We start from the raw sequence: 22,255 nt of genomic DNA, 5'->3' as shown, positions 1-22,255 counted from the left end.
GTAGTAGGTTATATTAAAAAATATCCAACATATTTGGCATACTTGTGTACTCAATTCAACAGGTTATGAAAATAGTTACAATGATTGAAAATTGGGTTTTAAACTCTGGAAAAAGCACTAAAGGGACCAGGTGAGAACACAGAATAGTGCCACAAGGCACCGTTAGTTTGTTGACGCCCTCGACTAGCCCCTTCCACCTCCCCCTTCTTATACTCTCCACACACACACACACATGCACACGCACCGGCGTGAAATCCAACTACTCAACTCGAAAGCTGGCGGTAGAATAAACCTAAACCACCCCTTTCATACACAAAGCACTCATTGGGGACAGAAAACCATGGGATGCCGGAGCCCGCAGCTTACCTACGCAGTTTTCAAAGTGGACCGAGCTTGAAGCCATTCCTTGTATTTAAAGGTATCCGTGATATCCGGTGACCCAGTGTAGACCGTTCTAAGGACATTTTCTTGCCGTTTCTCGAGTGCTATTTTGTTTTTGACACAATGGGGTGCTGCAGCGGTCGATGCACGCTCATCTTTCTCTGCTCGATTCAGCTGGTGAGTGGTGGCCCGTTACTTCTGTAGCCTAACACGACAAGTGGAATTTGCCCTGTTTCTTATGTTTGTTTAGACATTTGAAATCGGTTTTGGGTGAAACACACATTTCTTTTAAATAATTTTTTTGTAATTTTACTTCGAACATTGGCCAATTTTACTACCGGTGCTTTCGTGTGTGGATTTATTAGTCTAGTTATAGTGCTAACTTATGGAGGATACACATAACTATTTGGCGTCAAGTATTATGTGCCCGAACTAACCTACACCTGTAGCACACTGTTTTGTTCGTTCACCCTGTCGGTTACACGAGGATAGGCTACTCTGCGATTTATGTGGGACATATGGCAAGACTCAAGAGTGGTGTGAGCATTCTGCACTGCACGCCCTCAACCACAAGCTACAGTGTGGTCCTCCTAGTCCTAATGCCAGATCATGTTTATACAAAATGTATATATATCTGGCACCACTATGGCCAGATCAACTCATCACAAATGCATTATCCCTCTGGGCACATACTGGTTGAATCAACGTTGTTTCCACGTCATTTCAATGAAATTAAGTTGAACCAACGTGGAATAGACGTTGAGTTTAAATCTGCGCCCAGTGGGCAGCCACCAGGTTAAATTACATGACACTTTTTCAAAGACGTGTTCTCACACTTCTGCTTATTTTACTGTAGCCTACAAGTGTGTACTGTGATCCAATGTTTGTGACCATTGACACAGTGGCCTGTTGGTGTTTTGTGCAACACTAGCACCATTGTGTCTTCTCAGCAAAAGTCATTAATGTGTGGCACATCAGAGTACATCAGTCAAACCACTTTCACACAGTGAGTTGGTGTGTGTGATCCCATCTCAGTGAAAATAAATCAACATGGTAGTTTTGAGGGCAAGCTTCCATCTGTCCCAGAAGCACCATGAGAACCTGTGATCCACAATGCAAAAGGCCATCAGCAAGTTGAAAGCTGCTGGAAAGAGATTGTTACCCGGTTGTGATCAGTGTGAGACTTGACATTTTACACATAGTAGCTGTGAACTTGTTGTTACTGCCCCCTCCCTATTCTGAATTTTGTCATCTCTCTCTCTCGCTGTCTCTATCTCAATTAAAATCAATTCAAAGGGCTTTATTGGCATGGGAAACATGTTTACATTACCAAAGCAAGTGAAATTGTTTATTTAACTTTTGTTTATAATCTATCAGAAATGAACAGTAAACATTACACTCACAAAAGTTTCAAAAGAATATACATTTCAAATGTTATATTATGGCTATGTACCTTGTTATAACAATGTGCAAATTGTTGAAGTACAAAAGGGAAAATAAATAGACAGATAAATATGGGTTGTATTTACAATGGTGTTTGTGCTTCACTGGTTGCCCTTTTCTTGTGGCAACAGGTCACACATCTTGCTGCTGTGATGGCACAGTGTGGTATTTGACCCAATAGATGTGTGATTTTATCAAAATTGGGTTTGTTTTCAAATTCTTTGTGGATTTGTGTAATCAGAGAGATATGTGTCTACAATATGGTCATACATTTGGCAGGAGGTTAGGAAGTGCAGCTGTTTCCACCTCATTTTGTGGGCAGTGTTCACATAGCCTGTCTTCTCTTGAGAGCCAGGTCTGCTTATGGCGGCCTCTCTCAATAGCAAGGCTAAAAGTGTATTTTTCCATTATATAGACACATCATATGTGTTTTAATCAAATCAACTATATGCACTGAGCTTGTCAGATTTTTTTTTTAAGCGAACTGTTTGATGAAATAATTAAGATACACAAATGACTCGATGCATACATGTGTCATGTAATTGATTTGATTGTGCCGGACCTGGCTCTGAGTTGCTGTGCTGTGTTAAAAAAAAAGACAGCGAGTGACTTTGTGATTAGCACCCGCTGTCTCTCTCTCCTCCCTGCTGCATCGACCACCACAGAACATTAACAGTGTGTATCGCGCTGTCCGTGTTGCTGAAGCTGCAACATAATTACAGCCATTTCTGATTAAAAAGTTATGTTACCAAAATCTCTAATTTGTTTAGGAAAAACGATGGTGGTTATACAAGGCTGCTATACTAAGGTCTACAGCTCGATGGTGGTTATCCAAGGCTGCTATACTAAGGCCTACAGCTCGATGGTGGTTATCCAAGGCTGCTATACTAAGGCTTACAGCTCGATGGTGGTTATACAAGGCTGCTATACTAAGGTCTACAGCTCGATGGTGGTTATCCAGGGCTGCTATACTAAGGCCTACAGCTCGATATTGGTTATCCAAGGCTGCTATACTAAGGCCTACAGCTCGATGGTGGTTATACAAGGCTGCTATACTAAGGTCTACAGCTCGATGGTGGTTATACAAGGCTGCTATACTAAGGTCTACAGCTCGATGGTGGTTATCCAAGGCTGCTATACTAAGGCTTACAGCTCGATGGTGGTTATCCAAGGCTGCTATACTAAGGCTTACAGCTCGATGGTGGTTATACAAGGCTGCTATACTAAGGTCTACAGCTCGATGGTGGTTATACAAGGCTGCTATACTAAGGTCTACAGCTCGATGGTGGTTATCCAAGGCTGCTATACTAAGGCTTACAGCTCGATGGTGGTTATCCAAGGCTGCTATACTAAGGCTTACAGCTCGATGGTGGTTATCCAAGGCTGCTATACTAAGGTCTACAGCTCGATGGTGTTGATACAAGGCTGCTATACTAAGGTCTACAGCTCGATGGTGGTTATACAAGGCTGCTATACTAAGGTCTACAGCTTGATAGTGGTTATACAAGGCTGCTATACTAAGGCCTACTAATGATATTACTTATTATAATAATGATGATCATAATAATAACAATAAGAAGGAGATCAAGGAAAATCAAGGGTTATCATTATTATAAATATGATATTTCTGACAATTTGGACAGTGTAAAGAACACTAAATAAATGATAAAGAATACCAGAGAGGCTGATCTAATTGAGGAGTGTACAGCCTTGATTACAGTATGGAAAATATTAAAAATAGACATTTGTGAAATTGTTGCATGTGGCTTGGTGCTCACGGAATCAGTAGGCTATTAAACAAACAGGCAACAGAAACAGGATCTGTCTCATTTCTGTAGAGATATATGGATGATTTATAAAGCCAGGCACATTTAACACTAGGCTATTGATTATAGACCTAATTAAGTTGGGCTTTGCTTCTCTCCTCACTTTTCTTAGACAATTAAGGCAAGAGCTGTTTTCTCGTCTCCTAACTCTTCTGCTGCCTCCGCCGCATTGTTCTCAACACCCAATATGCTGGTTAACTTTACTATTATGCACATAGCAACATGCTCTAAGAAAAGGCGCCAATTTAACAGCGCACTGATGCGTTTCAGAACTGTAGACAGCGATCACTATCCAACACGGGAGAAATTGCATTTGTTATAAAATAATATAATTTTTATTTGTGTTGCATCATTGTTCTTACATAGTATAACCATATACAATTTCAGTAGCATGTCTTAGACTGATGGACTGTGCCATCCCCACGGCTTCCACAGTGGATCAGTCCACTCAGACAGGCGCGACCAACAGCCTATCGACCACTAAATGGGGTCAGCCCTAGTCTTAATTCTGTTCTGCATGCATTATTTGGTGTTTTACATTGTACACAGAGGACGTTTTTGTTTAAATTCTGTGGTCTTAATTTGGTGTTTGTCACATTTTGTGAATTATTGGTTAGTGAGCACAATGGGTTCTATAATTGATTCAAGTATTTTTTTGCCATATCCTAATTGGAATTCTATGTTCCTTTTGATGGCGTAGATTAGGAGGTCCTTCTTGCTTTGTCTCTCAGATCGTTCATAGCTTTGTGGAAATTACCTGTGGTGCTGATGTTCAGGCCGAGTTAGGTATCGTTTTTTGTGTACTCTAGGGCAACGGTGTCTAGATGGAGTTTGTATTTGTGGTCCTGGCAACTGGACCTATTTTGGAACACCATTATATTTGTCTTACTGAGATTCACTGTCAGGGCCCCAGGTCTAATGTAAATTTTGTTAGCGAGTCATTTTAAGCACTCTGGCCTTGGAGGCCTGTGACGGTCATCAAAAGGAGTAGACCAAGGTGCAGCGTGTTGAGTGCTCATGATAAATATTTATTTTTAACTCAGAACACAAAAGCAAAATAACAAACAAACGGAAAACGAACGTCACGTTCTGCAGGCTTTACAGAGCTGTGCAAAAACAAGATCCCACAAACCCAGGTGGAAAAAACACCTACTTAAGTATGATCTCCAGTTAGAGACAAGGACCAGCTGCCTCAAATTGGAGATCATGCCAAACACCAACATAGAAATACAAAAACTAGAACCTAACAACATAGAAATAGAAAGCATAGAATAAACATAGAAATACAAAATCTAGAATGCCCACCCAAATCACACCCTGACCTAACGAAAGTAGAGAAAATAAACGGCAATCTAAGGTCAGGGAGTGACAGTACCCCCCCCCCCCCCCCCCAAAAGGTGCGGACTCCCGGCCGCAAACCTATAGGGGAGGGTCCGGGTGGGCATCTACTCTTGGCGGCGGCTCTGGTTCGGGGCGTAGCCCCCACTCTGCCCGCTAATCCCTCCGCTTTTGTGTCTCCGGAGGAACCAGACCGTGGATCATCGCCGGAGGCTCAGAACTGGAAACCCCCGCTGGAGGTTCTGGACTGCCGACCGCCGCTGGAGACTCTGGGATGCAGGCCGCCGCTGAAGACTCTGGGATGCAGGCCGTCTCAGGAGGTTCCGGGCTGGGGACCGTCGCTACAGGCTCCGCGCCATGGATTATCACTGCAGGCTCCGCGCCATGGATCATCACTGGAGGCTCCGGGCCATGGATCATCACTGGAGGCTCCGGGCCATGGATCATCACTGGAGGCTCCGGGCCATGGATCATCACTGGAGGCTCCGGGCCATGGATCATCACTGGAGGCTTCGTGCCATGGATCATCACTGGAGGCTTCGTGCCATGGATCATCACTGGAGGCTTCGTGCCATGGATCATCTCTACAGGCTCCGGGCCATGGATCATCACTGGAGGCTTCGTGCCATGGATCATCACTGGAGGCTTCGTGCCATGGATCATCTCTACAGGCTCCGGGCCATGGATCATCACTGGAGGCTTCGTACGTGGAGCCGGAATAGGTCTCACCGGACTAGAGACCGCCACAGGAAAGGAAGACCCAGAGTTACCTCTGCTGCAGAGGATACGTTCATTAGAGTTACCAGCCTCAGAAATTGCTGGCCAAATAAATGCTTCACAGAGTTCAAGTAACAGACACATCTCAACATCAACTGTTCAGAGGAGACTGTGTGAATCAGGCCTTAGTGGTCGAATTGCTGCAAAGAAACCACTACTAAAGGACACCAATAAGAAGAAGAGACTTGCTTGGGCCAAGAAACACGAGCAATGGACATTAGACCGACGGAAACCTGTCCTTTGGTCTGATGAGTCCAAATTGGAGATTATTGGTTCCAACTGCCATATCTTTGTGAGACGCGGTGTGGGTGAACGGATGATCTCTGCATGTGTATTTCTCACCGTAACGCATGGAGGAGGAGGTGTGATGGTGTGGGGGTGCTTTGCTGGTGACACTCTCTGTGATTTATTTAGATTTCAAGGCACACTTAACCAGCATGGCTACCACAGTATTCTGCAGCGATACGCCATCCCATCTGGTTTGTGCTTAGTGGGACTATCATTTGTTTTTCAACAGGACAATGACCCAACACACCTCCAGGCTGTGTAAGATCTATTTTTACCAAGAAGGAGGGTGATGGAGTGCTGCATCAGATGACCTGGCCTCCACAATCCCCCAACCTTAATCAAATTGAAATGCTTTGGGATGAGTCGGACCGCAGAGTGAAGGAAAAGCAGCCAACAAGTGTTCAGCATAAGTGGAAACTCCTGTTGAAAAAGCATTCCAGGTGAAGCTGGTTGAGAGAATGCCAAGAGTGTGCAAAGCTGTCATCAAGGCAAAGGGTGGCTAGTTGAAGAATAGTTGATTCCATATGTGTTATTTCATAGTTTGGATGTCTTCACTATTATTCTGCAATGTAGAAAATAGTAAAAATAAAGAAAAACCCTTGAATGAGTAGGTGTTCTAAAACTTTTGACCGGTAGTGTATGTTCTGAAATTTGTTCCACTAATTGGTCTTTTGACACATTGAGACCATGTCATGATTGGGTCGATTCCTCTCCTAGTGACCAGCTAGATTACCACATGGGATTTCTTTCTGAACTAATTTCTAATCTACCCAGCCAGCCCAGACCATTCTTTCACACAGACAATACTCTGTTGTTAGTGTGTGATGATCCTGCAACATTATGCTGGGTTGTCTGTGAGAACCATAGAATTTGTGGAATAAATATCAGGTCACACCCTCGACACTTGAGATTGGTTGGTTATCCTATGTGTCACCATGCTGGGCTCTTGCCAGGTCACACCCTCGACACTTGAGATTGGTTGGTTATCCTATGTGTCATCATGCTGGGCTCTTGCCTATTCCCATTAACAGGTTGCTCAATCTCTCGGCACGTTCCGAGCACTTTCACAGTTTTGTAGCAACGATTTCTACTTGACTTGAGTGGCTAGCGTTTATGACAGTGTTGTGTAAAATGTAGATGACAACGCGGTTCAAGTAATTGTGACGTAAACCCTTCAATTCACAACATTTACATTTAAGTCATTTAGCAGACACTCTTATCCAGAGCGACTTACAAATTGGTGCATTCACCTTATGATATCCAGTGGAACAACCACTTTACAACCTCAATCCATGTACAGTACAGTTACAATGGGACCCATACTCATGTCTTTGTCCCTAACAATATGCTTCTCCATTTCTTCTCTCATATATTGTCTAATCTCAAGACTGTTGAGTTAAGCAGGAGTCCAGAAAGCTCCATTACTGTGTGAGAAATAGTTCCTCTGAGTGTGAATGATGGTTGTGGAAATATAATAATATTATCATCACCCATCATCCAGCAGCACTCTCTCCACTCTCCCAGGGTGCTTCACTCCTCTCTGTCCCCTGATGCCCCAGGGGTAGCTACCTGGCTGGCTGTGAGATTCCTGAAGATCTGTCTCTCTCCTCCCAGAATGCTCTCTGCTTCCGACGTGACAGGGGGGCTTCAGGGCTGCTGGTAACTGTCACCCCAGGGCAGGAATGTGACACATACATGTGTGCACATGTGCACACACAAACACATGCACACACATGCATACAGACAGAGAGACATGATGTTGTCTGTTTTTAGAGCCCTTTTCCACCTGAGAACTTCTATTTGTTTCTATTTATCTCATAAATGACTCACCAATGTCTATATGTACATTATCAGATACATTTTTTTCATGTGAGCTAGGCTGGTTTATGTGTGTGTTTGTATGATATTGAAGACCTCTGAGGCTTTTCCTTTCTCCTCAGTAAGGCTTACTTGCTCCTCGTTGATCCTGTTGAAACCATTGTTGAAAGCTAACACCTCACTGAATTGGAAAGGAGAGAAGAGGTTTTCTCTAAGTCAAGAAGACACCTCTGGCCATTCACAACTAGCTACCTGTCCTCTTCTCCTCCTTGAGCTTTTTACTTCCCACCCCTCCTCTCCTCCTCTTCCTTCCTCCTCTTCTGAAGACCTGGAAGCAGGGCTCTAAAGTGCGACCAATTTGGTCGACTCTGCAATGAAATATTTTGCTGTGTGACCAGAAGTTTGATTTTGGGAGCACTGTGTGACCTTTGACATTTCTTTGTTGCTGTAATGATACGGCTTGGCTGTACCGTTGTTTCCGAGTGCCCTAGTGAAACAAGTGAGTGCAGATTCATTAGCGCCATGGTTGCACCATTACTACGGCGAGTGAGGCTTGGTTCTAGACCAACCAGGTCAAAAGATCTGACCCATATTACCGGAGCAACATTTTGATCTTCCTATAGCCGCGGATCGCTGGGACCGCATAAACCATGTCGTGGACCATTTTAAAAATACTTGCCTGTCCTTAACCATTTGTTTACACTTTGTTTAGTCATGTTACCTCATTGGCCAGTTAGCTAACAACCTGGTGACTTTACCAGTATATCCAAACATTTGGGGGTACAGAAAATAAAGGAAACGGTATAACTTCTTCAGGAGATCAATGGTCATAGCAATGAGTTTAGTGCAGGAAACGTGGTAATTAACTACAATGACCATAATCCATTGCGCACACACTTAAACTTGTCCTGTCTGTGCGAGCATACATGGAGACTGTAACGGTCTTTGTCATCCTCAGATGAAGGGGAAGAGAAATCAGACCAAAATGCAGCGTGGTCATTTTTAATGATAATGATGAACACTAAATCCGACAAGCAAAACAAAAAAACAACCGAACAGTCCAGTCAGGTGCAAAACACTAAACAGAAAATATCTACCCACAAACCCCAAAGGAAAACAGGCTGCCTAAGTATTTTACATTTACGTCATTTAGCAGACGCTCTTATCCAGAGCGACTTACAAATTGGTGCATTCACCTTATGATATCCAGTGGAACAACCACTTTACAATAGTACATCTATATATTTTTTTTTTTGGGGGGGGGGGGGGTTAGAAGGATTACTTTGTCCTATCCCAGGTATTCCTTAAAGAGGTGGGGTTTCAGGTGTCTCCGGAAGGTGGTGATTGACTCCGATGTCCTGGCGTCGTGAGGGAGCTTGTTCCACCATTGGGGTGACAGAGCAGCGAACAGTTTTGGTCATGGGTGCACCTCAGCCACGCTCAAGGTCCTAAACGATATCTTAACCGCCATCGATAAGAAACAATACTGTGCAGCCGTATTCACTGACCTGGCCAAGGCTGTCGACTCTGTCAATCACCACATCCTCATCGGCAGACTCAATAGCCTTGGTTTCTCAAATGATTGCCTCGACTGGTTCACCAACTACTTCGCTGATAGAGTTCAGTGTGTCAAATCGGAGGGCCTGTTGTCCGGACCTCTGGCAGTCTCTATGGGGGTGCCACAGGGTTCAATTCTTGGTCATCAAGAAAAACAAACATATTTTATTAAAATAAAGTAATGTTAATAAATGATGGTTAATCAGTAATGGGCAGTCACTACCATCATGGGACTTTTATTAATTGTTTTATTCTGTGTTGTTACAGCATTCAACCCACATAATGCATAGTGCATTTAACTGTCTAAACAAATTATCGAAACCGTTATCAAAAAATGTTGATCCTTTTTTTATAATTGAACCAAACCTGACCTCAAAAAGCACTTATCTCTCAGCACTACTTTTATAATAAACTAATGTATTTACAGTGTTACATATTACTTTCTAGAGCATAACATGTGCTTCAAAAGCAGATGAAATTCATAAATGCCCAATATAGGCTGTATCGCAATCGATTTCAAAATCATATTTTCTGGTCTTACTAAATTTGATGTGGTGCTCCTAACTTTTAAAGTAAGGAACACCAGTGCAAACATTTACATTTTTAATTCAGAGCCCTGCCTGGAAGGGCTGTCCTTTTGGTAACACCTGTTTAGCCAGCAGGGTCCGGCCCTGGAAATTCAATCTACCACGAAGTACTGGACAAAATAGAGAGAGGATTAGAGAGAGAGAGAGACACACACAGACAGAGAGAGACACACACAGACAGAGAGAGACACACACAGGCTGAGAGAGACACACACAGGCTGAGAGAGACACACACAGACAGAGAGAGACACACACAGACAGAGACACACACACACAGACAGAGAGAGAGACACACACAGACAGAGAGAGAGAGAGACACACACAGACAGAGAGAGAGACACAGACAGAGAGAGAGACACACACAGACAGAGAGAGACACACACAGACAGAGAGAGACACACACACACACAGAGAGACACACACACACACACACACACACAGAGAGAGACACACACACACACAGAGAGAGACACACAGAGACACACACACACACACACAGAGAGACACACACACACACACAGAGACACACACACACACACACACACACAGAGACACACACACACACACACACACAGAGACACAGAGACACACACACACACACAGAGAGAGACACACACAGAGAGAGAGGGTTAGAAAGAGACACACACAGAGAGAGAGAGAGAGACAGAGAGACAGAGAGAGGGTTAGAAAGAGACACACACAGAGAGAGAGAGAGAGACAGAGAGACAGAGAGAGGGTTAGAAAGAGACACACACAGAGAGAGAGAGAGAGGGTTAGAAAGAGACACACAGAGAGAGAGAGAGGGTTAGAAAGAGACACACAGAGAGAGAGGGTTAGAAAGAGACACAGAGAGAGAGAGGGTTAGAAAGAGACACAGACAGAGAGAGAGAGCGAGAGAGGGTTAGAAAGAGACACAGACAGAGAGAGAGGGTTAGAAAGAGACACAGAGAGAGAGAGAGAGAGGGTTAGAAAGAGACACAGACAGAGAGAGAGAGAGAGAGAGAGGGAGGGTTAGAAAGAGACACAGACAGAGAGAGAGAGAGGGGGTTAGAAAGAGACACAGAGAGAGAGGGTTAGAAAGAGACACACAGAGAGAGAGAGAGAGGGTTAGAAGGAGACACACACAGAGAGAGAGACAGAGAGAGGGTTAGCGAGAGAGAGAGAGAGAGAGAGAGGGTTAGAAAGAGACACACAGAGAGAGAGAGAGAGAGAGAGACAGAGAGAGGGTTAGAAAGAGACACAGAGAGAGGGAGACACAGAGAGAGAGAGAGAGGGTTAGAAAGAGACACACCCAGAGAGAGAGGGGGTTAGAAAGAGACACACAGAGAGAGAGAGAGGGTTAGAAAGAGACACGGAGAGAGAGGGTTAGAAAGAGACACAGAGAGAGGGAGAGAGAGAGGGTTAGAAAGAGACACAGAGAGAGAGAGGGGGTTAGACAGAGACACAGAGAGAGAGTGTAAATCAATCAAATTTATTTATAAAGCTCTTTTTTACATCAGCCGATGTCACAAAGTGCTGTACAGAAACCCAGCCTAAAATCCCAAACAGCAAGCAATGCAGATGTAAAATCACGGTGGCTAGGAAAAACTCCCTAGAAAGGCCAGAACCTAGTAAGAAATCTAGAGAGGAACCAGGCTCTGAGGGGTGGCCAGTCCTCTTCTGGCTGTACCGGGTGGAGATTATAATAGAACATGGCCAAGATGTTCAAACGTTCATAGATGACCAGCAGGGCCAGATAATAATAATCACAGTGGTTGTAGAGGGTGCAACAGGTCAGCACCTCAGGAGTAAATGTCAGTTGGCTTTTCATAGCTGATCATTCAGAGTTAGAGACAGCAGGTGCGGTAGAGAGAGAGTCCAAAACAGCAGGTCTGGGACAAGGTAGCACGTCCAGTGAACAGGTCAGGGCCGCAGGCAGAACAGTTGAAACTGGAGCAGCAGCATGACAAGGTGGACTGGGGACAGCAAGGAGTCATCAGGCCAGGTAGTCCTGAGGCATGGTCCTAGGGCTCAGGTCCTCCGAGAGAGGGAGAGAAAGAGAGAGAAGGAGAGAGAAAAAGAGAGAGAGAGAGAGAATTAGAGGGAGCATACTTAAATTCACACAGGACACCAGATGAGACAGGAGAAATACTCCAGATATGACAGACTGACCCTAGCCCCCCGACACATGAACTATTGCAGAATAAATACTGGAGGCTGAGACAGGAGAGACATTGGCCCCGTCCGACGATACCCCCGGACAGGGCCAAACAGGCAGGATATTATCCCACCCACTTTGTCAAAGCACAGCCCCCATACCACTAGAGGGATATTGTCAAACCACCAACTTACTACCCTGAGACAAGGCCGAGTATAGCTCACGAAGATCTCCCCCACAGCACGAACCCGAGGGGGGGCGCCAACCCGGACAGGACGATCACGTCAGTGACTCAACCCACTCAAGTGACGTACCCCTCCTAGGGACGGCATGGAAGAGCACCAGTAAGCCAGTGACTAAGCCCCCGTAATAGGGTTAGAGCAAGGGTAGTTTGTCACTCCAGTGCCTTTCCGTTCACCTTCACACCCCTGGGCCAATCATAAGACCTAATGAAGAGATGAGTCTTCAATAAAGACTTAAAGGTCGAGACCGAGTCTGCGTCGCTCACATGGATAGGCAGACCATTCCATAAAAATTGAGCTTTATAGGAGAAAGCCCTGCCTCCAGCTCTTTGCTTAGAAATTCTAGGGACAGTAAGGAGGCCTGCGTCTTGTGACCGTAGCGTACGTGTAGGTATGTACGGCAGGTATGTACGGCAGGACCAAATCGGAAAGATAGGTAGGAGCAAGCCCATGTAATGCTTTGTAGGTGAGCAGTAAAACCCTGAAATCAGCTCCGAGCCTTAACAGGAAGCCAGTGTAGGGAGGCTAGCACTGGAGTAATATGATCAAATGTTTTGGTTCTAGTCAGGATTCTAGCAGCCGTATTTAGCACTAACTGAAGTTTATTTAGTGCTTTATCCAGGTAGCCGGAAAGTAGAGCATTGCAGTAGTCTAATCTAGAAGTGACAAACGCATGGATACATATTTCTGCATCATTTTTGGACAGAAAGTTTCCGATTTTTGCAATGTTACGAAGATGGAAAAAAGCTGTCCTTGAAATATTCTTTATATGTTCATCAAAAGAGAGATCGGGGTAAAGAGTAACGCCGACATCCTTCACAGTTTTATTTGAAATTACTGTACAACCATCAAGATGAATTGTCAGATCCATCAGAAGATCTCTTTGTTTCTTGGGACCTGAAACTAGCATCTCTGTTATGTCCGAGTTTAAAAGTGAAACATTTGCAGCCATCCACTTCCTTATGTCTGAAACACAGACTTCCAGGGAGGGTAATATTGGGGCTTCACCATGTATCATCGAAGTGTACAGCTGTGTATCATCCGCATAGCAGTGAAATGTTTCCGAATGATATCGCCAAGAGGTAAAATGTATAGTGAAAACAAACCATCCACAGAGACAAACTGATATCTTTCTGACAGATAAGATCTAAACCAGGCCAGAACTTGTCCGTGTAGACCAATTAGGGTTTCAAATCTCTCCAAAAGAATGTGGTGATCGATGGTGTCAAAAGCGGCACTAAGGTCTAGGAGCACGAGGACAGATGCAGAGCCTTGGTCTAACGTCATTTAAAGGTAATTTACCACCTTCACAACTGCAGTCTTAGTGCTATGATGGGGTCTAAAACCAGACTGAAGCGTTTTGTATACATTGTCTTCAGGAAGGCAGTAAGTTGCAGCGCAACAGTTTTTTCTAAAATGTTTGAGAGGAATGGGAGATTCGATATAGGCTGATAGTTTTTATAATATTTTCTGGGTCAAGGTTTGGCTTTTTCAAGAGAGGCTTTATTACTGCCACTTTTAGTGAGTTTGGTAAACATCTGGTAGATAGTGAGCCGTTTATTATATTCAACATGGGAGGGCCAAGCACAGGAAGCAGCTCTTTCAGTAGTTTAGTTGGAATAGGGTCCAGTATGCAGCTTGAAGGTTTAGAGGCCATGATTATTTTCATCAATGTGTCAAGAGATATAGTACTAAAACACTTGAGTGTCTCCCTTTATCCTAGGTCCTGGCGGTGTTGTGCAGACTCAGGACAACTGAGCTTTGGAGAAATACACAGATTTAAAGAGGAGTCCGTAATTTGCTTTCTAATGATCATGATCTTTTCCTCAAAGAAGTTCATGAATTTAGCACTGCTGAAGTGAAAGCCATCCTCTCTTGGGGAATGCTGCTTTTTAGTTAGCTTTGCGACAGTATCAAAAATACATTTTGGATTGTTCTTATTGTCCTCAATTAAGTTGGAAAAATATCGAGCAGCAGTGAGGGCTCTTCGATACTGCACGGTACTGTCTTTCCAAGCTAGTCGGGAGACTTCCAGTTTGGTGTAGCGCCATTTCCGTTCCAATTTTCTGGAAGCTTGCTTCAGACCTCGTGTATTTTCTGTATACCAGGGAGCTAGTTCCTTATGACAAATGTTTTTTGTTTTTAGGTGTGCGACAGCATCTAGGGTATTACGCAAGGTTACATTTAGTTCCTCAGTTAGGTGGTTAATCGATTTTGGTACTCTGACGTCCTTAGGTAGATGGCGGGAGTCTGGGAGGGCATCTAGGAATATTTGGGTTGTTCGAGAATTTATAGCACAGCTTTTGATGATCCTTGGTTGTGGTCTGAGTAGACTATTTGTTGCGATTGCAAACGTAATAAAATGGTGGTCCGATTGTCCAGGATTATGAGGAAAAACATTAAGATCCACAATATATATTCCACGAAACAAAACTAGGTCCAGAGTATGACTGTGGCAGTGAGTAGGTCCAGAGACATTTTGGACAAAACCCACTGAGTCGATGATGGATCCAAAAGCCTTTTGGAGTGGGTCTGAGGACTTTTCCATGTGAATATTAATGTCACCAAAAATTAGAATATTATCTGCCATGACTGCAAGGTCCGATAGGAATTCAGGGAACTCAGTGAGGAACGCTGCATATAACGAGGCCTGTAAACAGTATCTATAAAACGTGATTGAGTAGGCTGCATGGATTTCATGACTAGAAGCTCAAAAGATGAAAACCCAGTCTTTTTTTTGTAAATTGAAATTTGCTATCGTAAATGTTAGCAACACCTATGCCTTTGCGGGATGCGCGGGGATATGGTCACTAGTGTAACCAGGAGGTGAGACCTCATTTAACAGTAAATTCATCAGGCTTAAGCCATGTTTGTCAGGCCAATCACATCAAGATTATGATCAGTGATTAGTTCATTGACTATAACTGCCTTGGAAGTGAGGGATCTAACATTAAGTAGCCCTATTTTGAGATGTGAGGTATCACAATCTCTTTCGATAATGACAGGAATGGAGGAGGTCTTTATTCCAGTGAGATTGCTAAGGCGAACACTGCCATGTTTAGTTTTGCCAAACCTCAATCGAGGCACAGACACGGTCTCAATGGGGATAGCTGAGCTGACTACACTGACTATGCTAGTGGCAGTCTCCACTAAGCTGGCAGGGTGGCTAACAGGGTGCAGGTCAGGCAGCAGGCTAGGCAGCAGGCTATCTCATTGTGGAGCTAGAGGAGTTAAAGCTCTGTCTATGTTCGTAGATAAGATGAGAGCACCCCTTCAGCTAGGATGGAGTCTGTCACTCCTCAGCAGGCCAGGCTTGGTCCCGTTTGTGTGTGAGTCCCAGAAAGAGGGCCAATTATCTACAAATTCTATCTTTTGGGAGGGGCAGAAAACAGTTTTCAACCACGGATTGAGTCTGCTGTAGAGCTCATCACTCCCCCTAACTGGGAGGGGGCCAGAGACAATTACTCGATGCCGACACATCTTTCTAGCTGATTTACACGCTGAAGCTATGTTGCTCTTGGTGACGTCTGACTGTTTCATCCTAACATTGTTGGTGCCGACGTGGATAACAATATCCCTATACTCACCCCTACTTCCACACTAATCACACATTTATGAAATACTATGACAACACAGTGCTTTCCTCCCCGTATGCACATAGACAGAAATGCGCACACACACATAACACACTCACACACTCCCGCGTCCCTGTTTCTCCTCCTCCCCTCCCCTCTGCCCTGACCTTTTTTCCTCATTAGAGAGAAGTAGTAAGGGAATTTGTTAAGAGGTGTATAAAGCTGTCAACAGCCTTCCTAAAGACTCCCTGAAGACCACTGGAACAGCATTATTCTACTCAGCGCTATTTCTGGATGCCCCAAACACTTCCTGTGTTGGGTCAGGTCAGGCACACCTCCTCGCTCTGTTTTGATTAGTTTGATCCGGCCTGTAGAAAAGGGAGGGAGGAGGAGTGCTCAGGGGTTGGAGTGGAGTGATCCATGAAAACCAAGGCACAACTATAAGGGCTCTCTCTGTAAAGGCCCAGAGTTTTTCCTGCTTAGGCTAGGTCATGTGTGGTCTTGAAAAACCTCTGACCATACAGGCCCTCACAGAGACTTAGGTTTTTTTCAGAGACAGGAATGTGTGGAGGCACAGATCTGGGGAAGGGTATAAAAAAATGTCTGCAGCATTGAAGGTCCCCAAGAACACAGTGGCCTCCATCATTCTTAAATGGAAGATGTTTGGAACCACCAAGACTCTTCCTAGATCTGGCCAAACAGAGCAATCAGAGGAGAAGGGTCTTGGTCAGGGAAGTGACCAAGAACCCGATGGTCACTCTGACAGAGCTCTAGAGTTCCTCTGTGAAGAAAGGAGAAACTTCCAGAAGGACAACAATCTCTGCAGCACTCCAACAATCAGGCCTTTATGGTAGAGTGACCAGACGGACGCCACTCCTCAGTAAAAGGCACATGACAGCCCGCTTGGAGTTTGCCAAAAGGCACCTAAAGACTCTCAGACCATGAGAAACAAGATTCTCTGGTCTGATAAAACCAGGAATGAACTCTTTGGCCTGAATGCCAAGCGTCAAGTCTGGAGGAAACCTGGCACCATCTCTACAGTGAAGCATGGTGGTGGCATCATCATGCTGTGTGGATGTTTTTCAGCGACAGGGACTGGGAGACTTGTCAGGATCGAGGCATTTATGAACGGAGCAAAGTACAGAGACATCCTTGATGAAAACCTGCTCCAGAGCGCTCAGGACCTCAGACTGGGGCGAAGGTTCACCTTCCAACAAGACAACAACCCAAAGTACACAGCCAAGACAACGCAGGAGTGGCTTCGGGAAAAGTGTCTGAATGTCCGTGAGTGGCCCAGCCAGAGCCCGGACTTGAAGCCGATCGAACATCTCTGGAGAGACCTGAAAATATCTGTGCAGTGATGCTCCCCATCCAACCTGACAGAGCTTGAGAGGATCTGCAGAGAAGAATGGGAGAAACTCCCCAAATACAGGTGTGCCAAGCGTGTAGCATCATACCCAAGAAGACTCGAGTCTGTAATCGCTGCCAAAGGTGCTTCCAAAAAGTACTGAGTAAATGGTCTGAATACTTATGTAAATGTGATATTTCAGGTTTTTATTTTGAATAAATTAGCAAACATTTCTAAAAACCTGTTTTTGCTTAGTCCCAACAAAAAACATGTAATCAATTTTAGAATAAGGCTGTAATGTAACAAAATGTGGAAAAAGTGAAGGGGTCTGAATAGTTTATGAAAGCACTGCAACATATAATTTGACCATGACCATTAATAGCACACCATAAACAATGCTTTGTGCTAAAAATAGAACAGCTATAGGCACAGACTGTGATGATAATAAGGCATGTAGTAAGTGCTTTGTAATGTATTTCTGGATTGATCAAACCACAATGGCATCATTGTCATCCCTAATTAAATTGTGATCCGCTGCATCGTGGCCAGGCAGGGAGTAGCGAGTGGTGATTTCTCTCTGAAGGCGGATAATGAGTTTCTATTGATTGGGAATCCTCTTGTTCCTCTACACTGACTGACCTTTCTGGACAGATGGGATGTCTCTCTGTATAGCACTGCCTCAGAGTAATGGCTGGTTTGGCAGTCTTCCATCTACTGTACTTGTTTGGTCATCAAACATTTTTGTGATTGTTGTTTTACAACATTTAGTTACGGTTTTGTTTTTTAGTGTCTGTTGTCCTCAAGATAACCTGTTGTGTGGAGTCTTACGTGGTGAAATATGAGGGCAGGCTACACCAACGTGCGAAACATACACATAGGCAGACAGGCGCACAAAATTAAATCACATGCATAGTTTACAGCGGGTATGAAAGGTGCAGTGAAATGCTTATGTGCTAGCTCCCTCAACAACACAGTACATTCATCAATACAATAATAAGAGTCAATAAAAAATAGCAAGTACTATAATGGTCATTCCACGTCAAAAAGCACAAGAAAGAGAATTTAGACAGCCACCATCTCAAGATTGTTTTAAAATCATAGAAAACTGATTTCTCGTTGTTAGGGTGAGATTGGCCTGTATTCTCGTTGTTAGGGTGGGATTGGCGTGGGGTGTGGGGGGCTTGTGGGGGGCTTTTGAACCAAAACAATTATTACTCATGTCTTACTCATTGGCACTGGAAGGAAGAAGTTTGGTACAAATTGGATGTTGGGTACTATATTTATTGAATATTTGTCACGTTCGTTAGATGAAGGATCGGACCAAGGCGCAGCGTAAGTAGCGTTCCACATAATTTATTATAAAGTGAAACGTAAATGCAATTACAAAACAAATAAAGAATAGACGAACCGTGACAACAATGCAACTATACATCAACAATATCCCATAACCCCCAAGTGAAAAACAAGCTACTTAAGTATGATCCCCAATTAGAGACAATGATTACCAGCTGCCTCTAATTGGGAATCATACCAATCACCAAACTAGAACCCCACATAGAAAATAACAACTAGAAAACCCCCTGTCATGCCCTGACCTACTCTACCATAGAAAATAAAAGCTTTCTATGGTCAGGACGAGACAATATTATCTGAATCCTATCACTTAAAATTGCCAATTTGGGTGCAATCAATTCGTTTAATTTATCCGAGATCAAATTATATTTCAGCAAAATAACGTTTCAGGAATGCTAATGTTATCTGTTTCTAACTACAGAAACGATTTCAGAACAATCTGAGATGGTGGGTGTCATGGCTTGTTGAAATGACATGGAACAATTCAGAAGTAATAAAAGAGATAATATGCATAGTAATAAGGGTCTGTGTTTACACTTACAAAAATAAAGTGGGTAGTGACTTTGTCACGCAGTGGAATAAATAGTATATCATAGAACTGCATCTGTGTGTGTGAGTTATGAGTGTGTGTGTGTGTGTGTGTGTGTGTGTGTGGTGTGTGTAAGGGTTGGATGGGTGGGTAGTGAGTGCAAAAATGTCTAAAGTGCAGAGAATCTCTTGAGGTGCAGGAAGACAGCTAGGGTTAGCTGGTGGTCTGGTGGCAGAAGATGTCTCGGAGCCTGTTAGTCTGCTTGCCAGATGCTTACAGAGTGAACAGTACATGGCTCGGCTGACTGGAGTCCTTGACGACCTTTCGGGCCTTCCTCAGACACACACAGGCAGGCACACACATACACACAAAGGTCTATAGTAATGAGAGCCTTTCCCCAGTGAAAGTTTGTGTGACCACTGAGCTCAGAACAGTTGCATTGACCAAAATGTAATAGAATTCCAAAATTACCTCTCCCCAGTGATCATGGTGATGGTGAATGTGGCTCCATGGACAGTGGGTGATTGATGACTGAGGCCCCCAATTGGCTACGGTGGCTTTGTGTGCCCAATCCCTGAAGTGCACAAACACACATGCAGTCATGCGCACACATATGCACACACTGGTCTGGAGTAATACCTTGTGCAAATGACGCATTCTTATACTTATACTTCCGTGTTCATGTCCCTGCTATTTTGAATGGGCGCGTTCATATAAGATATACAAAACATTATATTCATGTTTGTGGATGAATTAGCTTCTGCCAGATGCCTTTCATTAGGTTTTCATTGAAAAAGACTACACAATTAAAAACTACAAAGCTACTTGCCTCATCACTTGCATAGTGTATGAGGTCACTGATGGAAATCAGTCCCTTCAACTATGACCCTTGAATAATGTGTACTAAAGAAAAACAAAAGCACAACACCCTACTCAGCAATAATGTACTTGGCTAGGAGGAGTGCTGGCTAGCCAGCTCTGAGGGGGAGAACAACCAGCCAGATCGAGAGCCCTGATACAGTCAGAGGCAGAGACAGTCAGAGGCAGAGATAGTCTCCACTATCTGCAATTCTAATTAGTCTGTGTCTGTGAGGTGTTATTATGAAAGAAAAGAGAGAGAGGGAAGGAGGAGATGAGAGGGAGGAGATGAGAGGAGGAGAGGAGGAGGAGTCATGGTTCTGTGCTACTCTCGTTCCCATCCTCTAGAAAAGGTGTCTGTGATGGCGTCGGTGTGTGTCAGATGAGTGCATTATGAAAACGCATAAAGAACCTGGTGCTCAAGTGCATTGTTTATAAGGAATATAGCCTGTGTTTTCATGTATAGGCCTTATGACAGGGTTCCAGTAAAGTTTTACTGAGAAAAGTGAAATATTCTAGAGAAATTCTAGGCTATATGGTTGTTAGAATATTTGGACTAAAGACTTGCTTCTTTTATCCTCAAAACACTGACTTCTGTATTTGGCGTGTATCACATTATTTCCAACACATGACAAAGGATTTAGGCTGTTTTTTAGTAATGATGTGCGTTCCTTGCCGGTTCACTTGGTGCATGCCAGAGTATTAAACATTCAAATTTGACAATGAATAATCATGAGCTATTTGTTGCTGGATGTCGCCCCAATTTGCTGGCTACCCCTCCCCCATATTCACACGCGCACGCATACACACACAATCTGTCCTGTGCCTCGGCATAGCTTTATTATTAATGCATCGTTAGGTATAATTACTGCAGCTGGAGCGAATGTGACAGCAGTAAAACACAGCACAGCCTGCCTACAGACCTGTGTGTGTGTGTGTGTGTGTGTGTGTGTTTGTTTAGGTTAATAACATTGTCATGTCTTCAGCTGGGTAAATCAGGTGAGTTTGTACCTTGAGTTTTAAAGTGTGTGTGTGTGTGTGTGTGTGTGTGTGTGTGTGTGTGTGTGTGTGTGTGTGTGTGTGTGTGTGTGTGTGTGTGTGGAGAGAGGATAAGGGAGAAAATGCAGCCTGTACAGAGTGGTCGATATTTGGTGATCAGGAGGACCGTGGTTTTCCTGGTAACCCAGACTTCTTGCTACGCCCACGGACGTTAGTTTATTCTCCACAATGAGTCGATCTGAGTACCTCCCTGACCCTTCACCGAGTGCCAACACATTCGGGGCAGTCTGATTGGTCCAGAAACTGATGGGTTGGACCAGAGCCAGAACACACTTTGGCTTTGATACTCTGATTGGTTCAAGACGGTCCAATCACTGATTACTTTGTTTTGTACAACACCCCTCCTACCCCTCATCACCACAAACAACTTCAACCTCAATCTTAAACTAAAGTATGTTGCGAACGACAGAGCAGTGGAAGAACTTAGCATGAGGAGTCAGGCTAGATCTGGTGCCCACTGCTGTATGATTTTAAGGGAAAGATTCTGTCTGACCCAGGACATGAAAGGAGAGGGAAATCTATCAGTGTGTGTTGACTTAGGGGGTCTGGTGGAAGATGACTTTCCACCCTTAATGACCAACAGTCTCAGGAAGCTAGGAAACCTACAGAGTCCACAAGAGCAGGCCAGAATCTTCATACCTGAAAAGAATGGTGTCATTCTCTCTCACCTGATGAGCTAATGCTTCCAGTGTATTCATGGTTGAAGAGCATTGCTTACATTTTTTATGAGGACTCGAGTCTCGTTTAGCTGTTCTGTGTTAGATCCCTGGTTTAACAGAGCCTCTCTCTCTCTTGTTTTTTTCTCTAGTCTATCATTTCTTCCCCCTCTCCCTCTCGTTTAGGCTTTGAGTGGTAGAGGAGATGCTTGAAAGTGTTTGAATTATTGATAGCTGCCTGGTTTAACAGAGCCTCTCTCGCTCTCTGTTTGTGTCTCTAGTCTAACGTTCCTTCCTTCCCCCTCTCCCTCTCGTTTACGCTGTGAGTGGTAGAGGAGACAAAGCTTGAAAGTGTTTGAATTATTGATCACTGCTTGATTTATCATTTGGGCCAAAGCCTCGAGAGAGTTATTTGTATGTATGTATGTATGTATGTATGTATGTATGTATGTATGTATGTATGTATGTATGTATGTATGTATG

At 44.0% G+C, this 22,255-nt stretch overlaps 1 protein-coding gene across 3 annotated transcripts in view; it reads left to right on the top strand.

Annotated features, from left to right (window-relative positions):
• Positions 1-225: 225 nt before the first annotated feature.
• The window catches only part of LOC106600545 (sodium/potassium-transporting ATPase subunit beta-1-interacting protein 4), a 145,627-nt gene continuing 123,597 nt past the window's right edge, over positions 226-22,255 (top strand). For all 3 annotated transcript variants that reach the window (XM_014191977.3, XM_014191975.3, XM_014191976.2), the window contains exon 1: positions 226-558. In XM_014191977.3, the coding sequence (XP_014047452.1) occupies positions 505-558 (54 nt within the window). In that variant the 5' untranslated portion in view covers positions 226-504. The remainder of the gene's footprint in view (positions 559-22,255) is intronic.

The sequence above is a fragment of the Salmo salar genome, chromosome 03, assembly GCF_965601325.2.
Source record: "Salmo salar chromosome 03, fSalSal1, whole genome shotgun sequence".
NCBI classification, from domain to species: Eukaryota; Metazoa; Chordata; class Actinopteri; order Salmoniformes; family Salmonidae; genus Salmo; species Salmo salar.
Note: the sequence above shows the minus strand (reverse complement) of the source record. Positions and strands in the feature narration are given on the sequence as shown.